General features: G+C 40.9%; 1 protein-coding gene across 1 annotated transcript in view; it reads right to left on the bottom strand.

Moving 5' to 3' along the window:
• Positions 1–244: 244 nt before the first annotated feature.
• Positions 245–17,089, bottom strand: part of GXYLT2 (glucoside xylosyltransferase 2) — a 109,356-nt gene continuing 92,511 nt past the window's right edge. The window contains exons 6-7 of the mRNA XM_004456218.5: positions 10,887–11,059; positions 245–4,575 (exon numbers count right to left, since the gene is read on the bottom strand). Of these exons, the coding sequence (XP_004456275.1) occupies positions 4,393–4,575; positions 10,887–11,059 (356 nt within the window). The 3' untranslated portion in view covers positions 245–4,392. The remainder of the gene's footprint in view (positions 4,576–10,886; positions 11,060–17,089) is intronic.

Raw genomic sequence — 17,089 nt, 5'->3', positions numbered from 1 at the left:
TGTCTTTAATAGACTAAGCTACTTGCTAAACCATACATTTCTTTGAACATCAGAAGAACAATTATATTCAACTACAAAACCATAAAACTACCTTTTAAACTTGAAATACTATAAAGGAAAAGAAACACTTCCAAAATAACACAAGAGACTTTTTTTTAAAGCTTTTAATTAAAAGCGAAACAAAACAAACAAATTAAAAAAACTTGCTAAAAATAGGAGATGGCACTTAAAGACAAGACAATAATTAAACCATCATAATTGTGTCCCTTTTAATTTGCTGTAATAATTCATGTCCCTTTGGAGTATTCTGTTTGACATTCATTTCTTTATGAAAATATTACCAAAAAATGTTTTGCAACACAAAAAATGCATTCAGGTCTCCTTGGGAGCTATAAACAATGGGTATGCTTTTTCAGTGATAACACAAACATGCACAACTGATGAAGCAGAAATTTGCACATAATTCTTACATGTTCGGTATATGAAGATACAAGCATAAATGCTTTGGATCTTGAAGACTCAAGAGAATATTTCCAGTTTTGACCTGTGAAGAACAAAAACTAGGAGAAAGCTCTCCCTTCATTGCCAAGGAAATCCCATTGGCTTTACACACCAGCCCCGCTTTTGTGAATTGATTTGACCTAAGGTTTCACTATCTACTGTTCTTCAGTTCACAGATAATAAACAAATGCTGGCTCCTCCTTTAAAAGGCATATGGTGTGTGTGTGTGTGTGTATTATGCTTTTCCCCCCAGAAAAACTCTTATAATAAAGATTTGGTCTAAGGAATAGAACTTAGTTCTGCCTGTACAGGGATCCCCAAGCTCTGTCACTCTGCCGCTAAAGCCAAGTTTCTAGGTACAACTCAGAAGCTTATATCTTAAATAGGAAGGGAAAGGTAAAAATTAAAAAGCAGAAGATGAAAAAATTGGAGGAAGAGAAAAATGTCGGAAAGTTTGCCAACCATTTTATTAAATGAGAATATAAAGATTTCTGCTTCCTTGGAATTCAACATATTTCTGAATTCAATCATGAAATCATATTCATTTTGGTTTATCAACATGTAACTTATCTTTTATGTGGAAATAAAATCAGGCAATATTTACACATGAATCTAAGTTTATATTAATATTGCTCTATTTTCAAGGTGGGTTGAAGTGATTTTTCCGTTATTGGATCAGTATTTTATGACTATGAGTAATAAGGTTTTGTATGCTTTGTTTTGTTTTTGTTTACCAACATCATAATTGCAAGGAGAAATACAGTCAAACCTCTTTAAGTCTCTATAAATGCCCATTTTCAAGATAAATTCAGTACAAGTCACAGCAATTTGCAATGGAAGCAATGAATGTGAAATAGACATTATTTCAAATAAATAGTAAAGCTTGTGGTGTTATATTAAAAAACGCTAAATTGTCATTTTGGAAGCTGAAGGAAAACTAGCTGGTTTTCGAGCCAGTTACTGTTTTAAGTATTGGAATTTTCAACATTAAGTCATGATTTCTGAAATTTATATTGGAAGAAAATCAGCAAGAAAATAGTGTCACCATTTCTAGTGACCCTGCTACTGAGAGCCTCAGTCTCAATGCGTATAAAAATACCGTCACATTTTGCTTTGAGAACGTGTTCTTTCACTCTTCATTGCAATAGTTGTATGCATTAAACAGAATTTTAAAAGAAATAAGAAGAAAAGAAAGGAGAGCAGACAGGACAGGGCAGGAGAAGAGGAGAGAACCAGTTCCCTGCTTTTCCCAGTGTGGATTCAATATGATAAGGGCAACACAACCTTTGGCAAACTTCAGACCACAGCCTGCATGTTTTAGAAATCCACTGAATTAAAATTTTTGGCTCCCAGATTGCAGAGATGCTGATTAGCAGGTTGCTGGGAATTATCAAGAGTGGTGAAAATACTGCCTCATGGTAACATCCTAGCGATAGAAAATAACTGGCACTTCCAGGCAGTAGGGATTAGAAGAAGAGTAATTTGTCCCTAAATTTTCTACAAACTCTCCTAAAACTTCAAGATAAAATAAAAGATTTCCAAGGTAGAAAATCACACCAGGTCCCACATCTCATAATTCATCTAGAATGAAGTCATTCTAGAATGTTCTAGAATGTTCTATCATTGCCCTCTACTGGAAAACCTGACCTGAGTATTCAAACCAGCACCAATAGTTGAGCATTGTGAGTAAACCTGGCCTTCATTGAAGAAAAGGCATTGCCATACCCAAAGTCTTTACAGCAGATTTTTTTGGTGGGTCTTGACAAAGGAGGGGAGGAAACTTCTTTAGGCCTGTCACTCAGAAACAAATTTGAATGACATTTGTGGGTTTTACTGGCCATGCTGAACAAATGGAAAGAAAACTGGAATGAAAGGCAAGGCAAAAAATCATATTTACATCCTGGTTCTTTCACTAAAAGCCTGTTTATGGATACAGAGGGTACATTTTCCTCCATCTAAAAGACAATTCAAAAATTTACCCCTATCATCTATGCCCATCTTTCAAGGATGGAAGACTGAACACCAAAGATAAAAAATAATGTTGTTACTTCTAGTCGTGCAATGAGGAAAATAAAAGACAATAGCAAAGATAAGAGTTTCACATCATAATGGTAGCTTTCTTAACAAAAATAACAAATCCCAGGCCACTCTACTGATTGAAAGGAAAGTGTGGGTTATTACCCTAACATTTTAGATTTAATTTGTTACTACCGTAATGGTGGGGCTTACCAATATCCATTCATATCTATACATTTCTTTGTAGGGTTGAGATTTTCATACATTTTTTCAGGGTAACATTTTTTTTTCCTGCTGGTATAGAACTTATGATATCCTACTGGACTCACAATATATAGAATACCATATTTACATTAATGAAGTAATATTTTTCATTTCACACTTTAAGATTGCTTTTTATAAATGGCAAAAAGCACTTAATATTTTTATTTCCAAAAATTTTTCTGTGAAATGGGATGGATTTATACATACCTGTATGTCCTATAGCAAAATTATTTTTGGTATATTGGGTTTGTTTCTTTGATACAAGTTCCTTATTTATGCCGTAGGGATGATACCTGCCCTACTAATTTTGTTAGACTATTGGAAACGTCAAGGAGATTATTTATGCACAAGTCATTTGAGATGTCCTTATGCTGATACCAACTACAGGAGCAACTAGGGATTAAATCAGATCCCTTTAGGGAATAGAATACAGAACTTCTTCTACCGTAGCTAGGAGATAAGCCCTGCCCAGTTCCTTGGCTAACACCTGGGTCACCCTAGAGAAAAGAAATTTAAGGAGAGCTTTCTAAAGCTTATAGGAAGTTTCATTTTCTTGCCAGTGGAATGAACTGAATTACTTATTTGATTTACATTACATAGGAAGTTGGTCTTTGATCCACCTATTGCCCAAGAGTTTAAAAAAGAAACATGGCCACACCTACTGATGATTTAAGAGATAAAATGTTTTTGTCTGTGGGCAAACACAAAATCACATCTCTTTGCTAAACAGACCCCTTGGGTTTAACATAATTACTGACTTTCCTTTCAGAAGCTATGTGCTGTTGCATAGAGATTTCTTATGGTTTAGTCTTCAATAAATCTTAACAATTTTTCTTGCGTAATACCCCCAGACATGCTTCATCCATAATACTGCCCAATTAATTGAAACCTGAGTGCTTCCCCCAGACGTATTGTAAATAAAGGATTGTATACATCATGTTCATCTTGTCTCTTTTGTCTCCTACATAAAAAACCTCAGCATAAGGGTCAGCTTTTGCCCAGACTACCTGATTTAGATACGTGTTTTAATGGAAAAGGCAACCAGCAAATAAATATAGGAATAGGAAAAAAAGACTGGAAGGAACCACATTAAAATAATGATATTATCCAGTGGTTGGTAGGACTATGGCTCATCTAATCTTGATTTTGGTCCACTGACCCATTTTTACAATAAGGATGTATTACTTTTATAACAAGGGTGGGGGTCAATTGCATAGACAGAATCTCAGGACTGTTAGAGAAATAAAACAAGTTAGATGTTATGTGGTCTTAGACTGAAATGGTCTGAGACACAAAGGACATGGAAGGCTCACAAATGAAATGTTCCTTTTCATAGCTAGCTTATAGTGCTTGAACAATGTTACATGAATAATAATTTTTTTTAAAAAACCAGAAAGATGAATAGCACTTCGACAAAATTAAAACCATATTCCCTTCTGGGGGCAGCTAATTTTGAAAAATGTAACAAGTCTTAACCTCAACAGTCATGGAGCACCATTAAATATTCACACAAAAAAAGACCCAGGCTGCTTAAAGAATAATATTTCCTTGATCATGCCTAATTGACTTTGCCTGCAATCCAAATATAAAAAGGAAGAAAATTAAAAACATTCAGTGCATCTGATTGGAACCAACACGGATGATGACGTGTTTCTCATAAACTCTTCTCATTGTTTTCTCAATCTGCTTCAGAAAAACTTGGGGGATTCGTCCACATAAAGTATGCACAGTCTCCAAAAACTTCAGCTGAAGAGGGTAATACATGGATTGAAAGAGATTGTCTTGAAAGGGAAACTGAAAGATGATAAAAGAAAAAAAAAAAGAAAGAAAACAACTACTTTAGTAACTGAAATGCCATTTAAAATGCAAATAACTTATACTAGAGAATGAAATGGTAATTACAATAACCATGCAGTCACAGATTTTCTATGTTCTTATAGTAAAAAGGACCTCAGGGACCTATGCTCAAATCATGTCTGGGCTGTGCAAACCTAGGCAATCATTTAACCTCTCTGGGCCTCTCAGTTTCTTTACTTAAAAAAAAAAAAGATTTATTTGGGCCCTTAAAGCTTAAAATCTAAAGACAAAGCTCATCTCTAAGGACAGCATATTCTATATATAGCACATCCTTGTTGAGTAAAACCAAGACTCAAGTAGATACTTGAAATCTACTACAACGAAACACTGTAGTCTTCCTATTTTTTAAAGACGAAAAGAAAAAGAAAACCTTTGCGGCAATCTTAAGGAAGCAAGTTAAGGATATGTCTACAGCAATTTCATGAAATCTAGAGTTTAGCAATTACTAGTGAAATTTATTTGCAATGAATATTTTAATAATTTAGGTATCAAATACTGGTTGCTGTTTTTTCCACTTAATATTGTTTTTTCTTTTAAAAAAATTCTCCTGTTTTCCCACAGAATATGTTCATGAGCAGTATTTTCCAAAATAAATCTTTCAGACCATTTAATTATGAGCATGTGTCAGTTTTACGACAATCTCGTTGCAAGCAAGAAGGCCTTTAGTCGGCCAAGTCAAAGATTCGTTCTTGGCACGGACATTTTATACAAAAAGACTAGGGAGGAGAAAAGGAAGAAAAGAATGGTTAAAGGTCAGTAGACTCTTGTTTGACAGTCAGCAGAGTAGGTGGGTATCTGGTTTCCTAGAACAGTCTTAATCCCTTCAAAGTTCATCAGAAATATTGCTTAAGCATGTTTATCAGAAAGGCTAATTTCTTCCCAGAAGGAGATTATGCATTACTTAATGCAAGAAGGTTCTGTCCCAGATCAGATTTGTCCCAGACCACTTTTTTTTTCATAGTAGACTGTATACAATCTATGAGGTCCTTGAGACCAGGCCTAGATCTCTCCTTTTTGCCCCTTTATCCTCAATGACTAGAATAGGGTGGGTTCAGAACTTGGAGTCATCCTTGATCCCTCTCCTTCCCTCATTCCCTTCAATCCATCAGTGAGTCAGGTAAATTCTTTATCCCAAACATGGCCTTTATACCCATCTTCCTGCTGCCAGGCAAGTCCGTGCCACCGTGTCTCCTCTGGATGGCATAAACAGCCTTTGTGTTTTCACTCATGGACTATCCCCATTGAATTGCCAGGCAGATATTTTAAAAGCAAAAATCAGAGCATGTTGCCCTCCCATATGGACTTTCCAGTGCAATTAGAATAAGGTTCAAACTCTTCCCTTGTTCTAAAGGCTCTTCAGTGGCCTGGAAACCTCAACTCTCGTCTCTTCCTCTGTCCCTTGACCTCACCATTCTGGCCACTGTGGTCTCCTCCCTGTCCCTTTGGCACACCAAATGCATTCCTGCCCACAGGACTTTCCCCTGGTTATTCCTTCTGTTTAGTAAATTCCCCATAGCTGCTCCCATCTGGTTAAGTCTCAGGCTTGCAGAGGCCTCCCCCTGGCTAATGCACCACTCCTCTCCACCCAACCTCTCTCTTGGAGTGCTCTGGTTCCTCTTTTTTTTTAAGGCAGTAACTGGGACTGAACGTGGTTCCTTTTTCATTTATTTATTTACTTATTTATTTATTATTTTTTATCTGCCCCCCCCCCCATGGCTTGCTTGCTGTCTGCTCTCTGTGTCCATTCGCTGTGCATTCTTCTGTGTCTGCTTGTCTCCCTTTGTTGAGTCATCTTGCTGTGCCAGCTCTCTGCGGGTATGGGCCATCAGCTCTCCACGTGCCAGCTTGCCTTCACAAGGAGGCCCTGGGACAGAACCCAGGGCCTCCCACATGGTAGACGGGAGCCCAATTGTATGAGCCACAGCTGCTTCCCCCTTTGGTTCCTTTTTAACAAGGTCTTACAACTATCAAATGGTCTCTGTTTTCTTTGTTTATGTGAGTATTTTCTGACTTCCCTCACCACAATATATGCTTCAAGAGAACTTGGGCTTTGTCCATCTTAACATCAGAATTCCTAGAACCTAAAATCATTCCTGGCATTAAAAATAGATGCATCATAAATGATTGTTGAAATAATTACTGTAAGAAGTCTATCTGATAAATGACTTACCTTGCATCATGATGGGGCATTGCCCCTCCACACACACACAGACAGGTTTAGGGTTAGGGTGCGTGAGTGCATAAGATTGATGGAAAGGTGGAGGGTGGAAGGAGGAAGAGAGAAAGATGGAAAGATGGAGGAAGTGAGGTGAGAGGGAAAGAGAATATTTTCGGAGAGAGATGAAGGGAGAAGAAAAATAAAGATAGAGAGAAAATATTTATCAGCAGAAAGAGAGGAAGAGAGAGGGCAAATGAGAAAAAGTGAACAAGGAGTGAAAATTATCTTCATCAAAACAACTTCTAATTATTGGGTATATATGTCAGGTACTGCACTAAAGAATTTAAAGGTCATCATCTTATTAATTCTCACAACACCTTTTTGCGGCAGATAATATTATTTCCCCATTTCACAGGTAAGAAAATTGAAGTCCAGAAGTGTAAGGTTGCAGAGTTAATGACGGATTACCAGAAAGTGATAAAATTAGGATTTGAACCCAGGTCTGTCCATCCCCAAAGCCAAGCCCTGACCCCACTACACTATGGTGCACAGCATTATTGGAGGGTGGGAAATTCATTCCATGTGATGGCGTCTGTCTGTATTTACTCACATTTGGGGATGGATTAGTCATATTCTTGATCCAAATGCCAGAATGAAAATTTTTAGACCCAACTGAGGAATATCACTGAGTGTGCTAGGCAGGACCATCCATTTCACCCTCTTTCTAGTCCCCCAGAAAACAAACAAGTTGTAACCCAAGAGACACAAGTAAAAGGAAAGGACAGGAATGCTGAAAACACATGGTAAGGCTGGTTATCTTCCCATTGGTCCTTTCTGCTGTCTCTTAAATGATCAGTCTTTGGTGTCACTGGACAAACATGTTCTCAGCATACAGAGTATATATATCACAGCCTCTTCTTGGAAGGAAAGGGAAGGTCCAGTGGGGGTCAAGTTGATGGCCATATACTCGGTTGTCAGAAAGGAAGGTAACAGGAATTGCCTGTCTTTGCCTTGAAAAGTAATGTAGAGTCCAGGCATATGAGAACCCATGTGCCAGATGTGCCAAAGATGGGCAACTGGATACACGCTCCTCAGTAGATACAGCCATTCATCATATCCTCCTGCCTTGAGCTGGTAGGTGACAAGTAGCTGGACTTTGGAGCTGAATCCTAGTGCCACCCTCACTTCATATTGGTACTTTCTGTGTGTGTATATGTGTGTGCGCATTAAAGAACCACAGTCACTCAATTCCCAACCAGAGTCAACAGATTAGAAAAGAAATCTGAGAATGGCTCTGTGGTGCACACAACTTCTGCTTGTACTCCTGAAGGGGCTTGCCCCTGGAGTTAGTGCTTGGATATCTGAATGTGATGATATCACTAAGTACAGAACAAACTTGCTACATAATTAAATTACCTGGCCTTTGAAAACCAAACAACAGGAAATAGAGGAGAGAAGAAAGAGGTGTTAGCTTATATGCATACTAAACTCTTTCCTTGCACAGAAAACAACTCTGAGAATGCCAGAGTCGGAATTTTCTGGGGCTCTCTGTAGCAGTTTGATATGGTTATGAATTCCAAAAATAGATACTGGATTATGCTTATAATCTGATCTGTACCTGGGCATGATTGAGTTATGATTAAGGTATTGAGTCCCCACTCCTTGGTGGATGGAGACTCACAGATAAAAGGCATGACAAGGAACAGAGTTGAGGGTTTTCTGATGTTGGAGTTCTGATGTTGGAGTTTGATGCTGAAGACTGAAGCTGGAGCCCTGGGAAATAAGCTTGCAGAGGAAAGAGAAGCCAGCCCCAGGAAGAAAGGAAACTTGAACCCAGAGAAAAGCAAGCCCCAAGAACGTAGGAACCCAGGAAGCCTGAACCCTCGCAGACATTGGCAGTCATCTTGCTCCAAATAGACTTTGGTGAGGGAAGTAACTTCTGCTTTATGGCCTGGTATCTGTAAGCTCCTACCTCAAATACATACCCTTTATAAAAACCAACCAATTTCTGGTATTTTGCATCAGCACCCCTTTGGCTGACTAATACCCTCTCCTTAGCAAAACGCACATGTTCATACATGCAAAAATGCATTACTATGTCATGGGATTTGCCTCTTACTGTACACACCAAAGCCCATTCAAGAAACCCTGAGAGACTTCTGGTCCTTAAGAAAAAAAAAATCTAATAAAGTCTACAAACTCTATGCCAGGGGTTGACAAACTGTTTCTGTAAAGGGTTGGAGAAAAACATTTTAGACTTTGTGGGCCAGTCTCTATTGCAAATACTCAGTTCTGCTGTTGTAGAGCTAAGGCAGCCACAGACAATAAGAAATTGCTTGAGCATGGTTGTGTCCTAATAAGAGTTTATTTGCAGATGCTGAAATTTGAATTTCATGTCATTTTCTCATGTCATGAACTATTATTTTAATTTTTTTCTACTATTTAAAAATGTAAAAATCATGTTTAGTCCACCCAGCATACAAAAATAGGCAGCAGGCCAGATTTGCCCCAATTTGATGACTTCTGCTCCATGTCTTGGAGCAGTTTCAAAAGGTAATCCCTGAAAGTAACTTTTATTGTTTTGCACCTAGCAAACTCAAGGTAGAAGGTCATGTGGAATGCTGTGTTTCCCAAAATGTGGGCTGCAAGGTGCTAGCAAATAAGACTTGACATGATTCGAGATGGTGAACCACAAAGTAAGTCCTTTCAACCTTCCCATTTGCTGCAAGATCATTCTAATGTTTCTTTTTTAAGATTTATTTTTTATTTATTTCTCTCCCCTTCCCCCCAGTTGTCCGCTCTCTGTGTCCATTCGCTGTGCGTTCCTCTGTGACTGCTTCCAACCTTATCAGCAGCACAGGGAATCTATGTCTCTTTTTGTCTGGTCATCTTGTTGTGTCAACTCTCTGTGTGTGCGGCACCACCCCGGGGCAGGCTGCACTTTCTTTCACGCTGGGCGGCTCTCCTTACGGGGCGCACTCCTTGCACATGGGGCTCCCCTATGCAGGGGACACCCTTGAGTGGCAGGGCACTCCTTGCGCGCATCAGCACTGCGCATGGGCCAGCTCCACACGGGTCAAGGAGGCCCGGGGTTTGAACTGCAGACCTCCCAAATGGTAGGCGTATGCCTATCCATTGGGCCAAGTCTACTTCCCTCTAATATCTTTTTTTAAAAATATGTTTAATATGTTTTTCACTGCTCTTTAACACTTGACAATCGATCTTGTCAAAGGACTCAGGGTGGCCCTTGGGTTGTGAGAAGTCTGTCTCCACGTCAACATCCTATGTGTGATCTAGGCTTCAGCTGGAAGGTTTCATGGAGCAAAGCTGCCCTCCCCACACCAGACTTGGCATCAGAGAGCACACTGCAGTTTTCTGCATATTTAATAATGCAGATATTCATTGTTCTTTATGCCCCAGACCTCCTTCTCTGGGGTCCTTCTAAAGGGGGTCCTTGGCTGAGGCACTTGTCCCCACTCTATCTCAGAAGCTTTCCATCCCTAACGCTTCTCCCCGCTCTCTGGGCCATGGGTCCATAGCGATGCAGGAGCCTTTATCCGGGCTTCTTGGCCATGGGATGAGCCCCGCCTCTGCACTGCAGCTGCCTGACCCTCACCCAGTGCTGTTCCATGGGGAAGAATAGGATGCTGGGAAACTGGCACCTCTTTTTTTGCTTCTTGCTTGTACCATTGCAGTAAGTGAATGAAGCCTGGATCGTTACTTCTCTTTCAGCTCATTGTCATAATTGAGCATCTCAGTGCCTGTTTGCTCAACAGGTAGTTTAGGTTGAACTGAATAATATTTTATTTTTATTCTATTATCTTTACCCTCTATTATGGCAAACGGCATAGGAGTTCCCTTTCTGATATGAAATTGCCTCCTTAAGTACATCTATTTAAGGAAGAAAAACCAAGGAACTTACTTGGACGTATTAAGTAAAGACAGGATATAATGAAAATAGAGTGACTTAAGTTGGGGAAAACTGGTAAAACTCAGGGCTTTGGAGGAATCATTTGACTTTCAAAAGGACAGGTGACCAAAGCCGCCACACTGCCTCATGCTGCCAAGCGCATGGCAGGAGCCCACTTACATCCCGGATTGCCTCGTAGAGCGCTTTGAAAGTCGGCTGCTTGTCGTCATGGTAGACACCTCGGTTCCCATGCAGAACAGACACGCCTTCAAGTTCGGCCTCTCTGCAGTTGCTTCCGTACATGCAGTGGTCAGGACGGTAGTTCCACTGGCACGGGAACACATAGAGACACTCTGGTGGTGACAAGAGAAAGATGTATGTCCACAATGAGTGCCAGCTCTCATCTGCACACCTGGAGATTCAATCAGTGGCCTCATAAACCGGACACTGCACACAATGTAAATACATAGGAGTGTGGCTGTGACTCAGAGCTCAAATTTTATTGCATTTGCCAACCTTCTGAGATAAGTAAGTGAAGGGGAACACATGAATGATGTTGTAAATTTCATCCAAATCTGGAAGGGACAAGAAGGACAAGAAGGGAAATTAGGTTATCAGCGTGAATCCACATTCCAGCTCTCTCACTCAAAACAGTGAAACCTAGGTCCAATGACTCAGCCTCCCTGTCTTTCAGTTTCTTTGTTTATAAAAGGGGAATGACAGGACCTTCCTCTTATTTTGATGATTAAATGAAAAAAAAAAATACACATAAAATGCTTAGCAGAGTACCAAAAATACAATGGTGCTCAATAGTGTTAGTAATTACAAACAACTTTTTGGAAAGTTTTCATGAAATGGTTAGACCTGAAAAATAGGAGTCAAGCTTGAAGCAAAGATGCCTCTTTGGATAAAACAAACAGCAAAGGAAAAAAACCACACACACAAAAACTACAACAGCAAAGGGGGAAAAAATCCCTATACCAAGGTGACTGTCAGTACGTAAGTGCCCATGTGTACTCGTATGTGTCTGTAGCTTGAATCCAGAGGATCTTAACCAGAGGTGATTTTGATACCCACAGGGGACATTTGGCAATGTCTGGAGAGACTTTTGGTTGCCACATGTGGTGGGTGCTACAGGCATCTCATGGTGGAGACCAGAGATGCTTTAAACATCCTACAATGCACAGGACAGCCCGCGCAGCAAAGGATTTTGTCAGTAATGCCAAGGTTGACATTGTTCTAAAAACCCTGCTCTAATCCTAATGGGCTCATAAGATTTCCCCATGGTGTTATAGATTGAATCATGTTCCCACAAAGACATGTTCGGTGCTAGCCCCGAGTCCTGCCAATGTGAACCCATTTGTAAACAGCATCTCTGAAGACAATATTCATTCAGGTGAAGCCAAACTGAGTCAGGGTGGGCCTTCACCCAGCATGGCTGGAGTTCTTTTTTTTTATTTATTTCTCTCCCCTTCCCTCCACCCCCCCCCCCCCCCACTGTCTGCTCTCTGTGTCCATTTGCTGTGTGTTCTTCTGTGTCTGCTTATATTCTTGTCAGCAGCACTGGGGATCTGTGTCTCTTTTTGTTGCATCATCCTGTTGCGTCAGCTCTCCCTGTGTGCAGTGCCACTCCTGGGCAGGCTGCACCTTTTTCACGCAGGGCAGCTCTCCTTGTGGAGCACACTCCTTGTGCACGGGGCACCCCTACATGGGGATAGTCCTGCATGTCACAGCACTCCTTGCGCGCATCAGCACTGCGCGTGGGCCAGCTCACCACACAGGTCAGGAAGCCCTGGGTTTGAACCCTGGACCTCCCATGTGGTAGGTGGGCGCTCTATCAGTTGAGCCAAATCCGCTTCCCTGGAGTCCTTTGAATTAGAGGAAATTTGGCCACAACAACAGGAGACAGAAGGAGACAGACTGCCAAGGGGTGGAGGCGGAGACTGAGGTATGGATTGCCAGCAAGTTGCCCTACGGACTTCAAAGAAAACATGGCTTTTTGAGCTTCTAGCCTCCAACACTGTGAGACAATAGTGTCCTGGTGTTGAGGTCAACCAGTCTGTGGTGGTTGTTACAGCGAACTAAGACACTTGGTGAGAATGATAAAATGAGCAACAAATTCATGATCCGCCCCCTGCACCCTAGCCTCCTGGCTCTTCAGTTTGAGTCTTTTAAGGCTGGGGTTCAAGGAATTATGGGAAATAGCTATCTGCAAATGTATGACACTAATCATGAAAAAGGTCTGGAGGGAGAGGACAGAAGGGTTAGAGCAAATCAACGACCACGACTGGAAGAAAAACTTCCAGAAGTGTGTTTTTGGTGGTTGACAGCATCTGCTGCCCATGCAAAGCAGCACTGCTTTGAGATTACTTCCAGAGAGCCTCCAGAGAGAAAGTAAAGGATGAAGAGACCCGCACAAACATCCCCTTGGGCAGACAGTGTACAGTGTCTCTATGGTTTGGTCTTTCAGAGGTCGCAGTGACATCCAGGTACCCTCTGCCAAATTCCGAAGTGTTCACAATGCACTTTTGGATTTTCCTTCTCACTGAAAAGCTCCATTCCGCCATGAGGTTTCGGTCACTCACATTTGCCTCCACACTTGCACAGACATCGTCCACAGGCAGGGTGGGGTAGTCGTCATCCTGAAGTCACACCACCTAGACTTGATTCCAACTCCTCTGTTTTTAAGCTGTGACCTCTGTGACCTCTCTGCACTTTAGGACCCTCAACTGAAAACGGGGGAGCACAATTATAGGTCCCTAGCAAGGTGGCAGTGAGGACTAAATGAATAAATTATCTGAATGTGCTTTTGAGTGGTGCTTGAATATGCTAATGAGCAGACCACGGCCCCCTTGCTTCCTTTTGTTACCCGATGGGTCACATGGCTCATTTATGATGGCCACTGACTGGGCATCTGCGCTTGTAGTCCCTGCCTAAGCTAAGCCCCTATTAATATTTCCTGCCGAATGAATTGTCCTAGAACCCATCTCTGTTGTTGTAGCTGCATTGATTTACTGAGTCAGCAAATACTTATTGAGAGCCTGCTATGCACACTACACAAAGCCAGTAGTGGGGAACGCCAATCTCTGGTTTTATGGAGTTTGAGGTTTGATGATAAATGTTTTTGTCTCTTCCTAAGCACCTGAGGATTCCACTACAGCAGGAAACTTCTTTTCTTTCCTACAGGCTCCTCAGGGCACCAAGTTCAGTACACTCTAAAGCAGAAGGCAAAGTGGAAAAAGGATGGGCTTTGGAATTAGACAGGCATAGTTTCAGATTTGGCCTCTACCACCTCCTAGCTCCATAACCTTGGTGAGTTACTAAAACACTTGAGTTCAGTTCAGAAGCAGGACAGAGAAGTCAACTTATACAAGTTTGAATCCCAGCTTTACTACATGTTAGCTGTGACCTAACAGAGCAGAAGCTTAGGAGTAACCTCACTGGGTTTGAATAAAGAACTCGACTACTGGTTGTGTGAACTGAGGCAAATTACGTGACTTCTTTGTGTCTCAGTTTCATCATCTGTGAAATGGGAAGAATGATAAATGTTACCTATTCAAGAGAGCTTGGGGGAGTATATATATATATATATATATTTATATATGTATGTATGTATATATAAATACTTAGAGCAGTGCCTGACACAAGGAAAGCATACAATAAATGTAAGTGATAACAATTATTATAGTTATAACAAGAACTATTGCATTAGGTTACCAGAAGGATTAAACAACATAGTATGCCTGTGATAAATGTTTTACTCTAATTGCTTCTAGACCTGAAGGTGGCAGGTCATTCTTAACCTTTTATAGGGCACAGATCTCTCTGAGAATCTAGTTTTAAGCCTTAGACACTGTCTTCGGAAAAATACCGCTAAGTATCTATAAAGAACATTTGCTTACAAGTTCAGGGGTTTTTAAAGATTCCCTGAAGACCATCTTAAGAACCCCAGCTATTGAACTTCAAATATGAAATTGGATCCAAGAGAATTCAGTTCACATCTTTAGCGTCCGTCTACCATATGGGAGGTCCGCGGTTCAAACCCCGGGCCTCCTTGACCCGTGTGGAGCTGGCCATGCGCAGTGCTGATGCGCGCAAGGAGTGCCGTGCCACGCAAGGGTGTCCCCCGCGTGGGGGAGCCCCACGCACAAGGAGTGCGCCCGTGAGGAAAGCCGCCCAGCATGAAAAGAAAGAGCAGCCTGCCCAGGAATGGCGCTGCCCACACTTCCCGTGCCGCTGACGACAACAGAAGCGGGCAAAGAAACAAGACGCAGCAAATAGACACCAAGAACAGACAACCAGGGGAGGGGGGGGAGTTAAATAAATAAATAAATCTTTAAAAAAAAAAAAAAAGAACAAATACCACATTTTATCAGGTTCACAGAAAGGAGAGTTCATTTCTGGGAGGTGAGATGACAGGAAGTCTCAGCAAAGTTTCTTTTGAACTTGGACTGATAGTAAGGGGAGGATTTTGACAGAAACAGAGAACTCAAAAGCATTCGAGGAAGAGAAAACAGACAGATCATGGTGAAAAGTTTGGAAATCAAAATGTGTTTCAGAAAAGATAAGTCATCTTAGTTTTGCTGGGGCAAAGGAAATCTCTTCAAAGTGAGAAGATAACAGTGGAAAAGTGCCACATAATTATACTACTTTGGTCTAAAATTTACAAGAGATATAAGCCTATATATCCATATTAAACCAAGTTTAATTCTAGCTTGTTAAGCAAGAAAAAAAAATTTCTTTTGAAAGGAAATGGAATATCTCATAAAATCAGATGCTATGGCAGTAAATGGGGCAGCTCCAGGGATCTAGGGGGTGGGGACCAATTAATGCCAGCCTTTCAGCATGCTGCCAGGAGGAACCAGCCTTGGCCACTTTCTCCTCTTGGGTAATTCCTCTCAGGACTCAAGTTCCCGGGAGAGAGTGAGACTGCCTTAGCAGGAGTCAGGGGCGGCAGGCTCTAAGACTTCATGCAATAGAGAAAGAGTAATTCCCCTAAGGAAACTAGGATGCTGTTACCACAAAGAAAGGACATAAACAGTAGCCAGTTAAAAATAACAGATGTGTCTCTTTCTGCACAGATAAATTTCACATGGGTTGCAAGCTGAAATCTCCATTTTGGAAATGGGGAGAGGGTGGGATTAAAGTTAGCAGTGTGGGGTGGGTGGACTGAAGATGGAAAACTCCTCTATCTGAGCTAATAAACATGTAGAGTTGACTAATGATGGCTATTTGGCATATGATCAATACCTGTCGTCCCAAAATGGATCTATTTCAAGCAAGATTATCAGGGCTGTCAAAACCTGATGTTTAAAAAAAAGGCAGTATGGAGAAATGATCAGGTTGGTTTTCCCATGGCTGAGAAAATATGCAGTAAATGGTTTAAAAACTCCAAATCCTCACTCCACTGTAATTTATTTTAAAATAGTTTTCAAGCCAACTTATCTTCAAACCCTGGGTCTTCGCTATTTTTCTCTCAATTTTACATAGATAAAGAAGCTCATTAATTGATTACCTTTGGGTCTGAAATCCCTTAGTGATCCCTTCAGAGTCTGCATTTATTTCCAGAGCCTCCTAAGTACTTGCCAAGTACTATGTGAATTGATTGCTCCTTACATATCTGATTATTTCATACTCTTGGGATTATGGGGTGGTTTATGCCATATCGCTTCACAGAGAAACAGGCCTGGTACTCACTTCAACAGAAAACAGGCTGTTTGATTGTGCTTTAATAGTTGTTGTGTTTTTTTTTTTAATGTCCCATTCTGGAACTTGAGTTCTCTCAGAATTCCTTTCTTCCCTTTCCAAGAGTGCACTTGGCTCCAGAAAAAGGCAACTAATTCTCCCCAGAAGACTTCCCTGACCACATAACCTAAGGAAACTCACCTCTCCCTCTAGTCCTGATAGTTGCTTGCTCAATCCCTCATTTGTTTCTTTCATAGCAGTTATCACAATTTGTGGTTATTTTGAACAACTAGTTATTATTCTTTAGGAGTGTACTTCTTCTAATAGAAGGTGGGTTTTGTGAAAATAGGGACTTTATCTCATCTGCTGCCATATCTTCAGCACCTAGCCATGTGGCTGGCACATAGTAGGTGCTCAATAACGATCTGTTGAATGAATGAAACCTGATACCTCCCTCTACCATATGCATCTTTTACCTTTACACTATTTTCTCCCTGTCCTTCTTCTCCCTCCTTCTCTTCTTTCATTTTCCTTGCTACAGTCCCTTTCTCTGCCTTTTATTTCACCCTATCACTCTCTTCTCCTAATTCCATTCATTCAATCAACCAGTACTTCTGAACACCAACTCCAGTTAAGGCACTAAGTTATACACTGTGAGAGAGATAGAGATAAAATATTCTCATTGTGATAGTTAATTT

The sequence above is a fragment of the Dasypus novemcinctus genome, chromosome 26 (genome assembly GCF_030445035.2).
Source record: "Dasypus novemcinctus isolate mDasNov1 chromosome 26, mDasNov1.1.hap2, whole genome shotgun sequence".
NCBI classification, from domain to species: Eukaryota; Metazoa; Chordata; class Mammalia; order Cingulata; family Dasypodidae; genus Dasypus; species Dasypus novemcinctus.
This window is presented reverse-complemented; position numbering and strand designations above follow the sequence as displayed.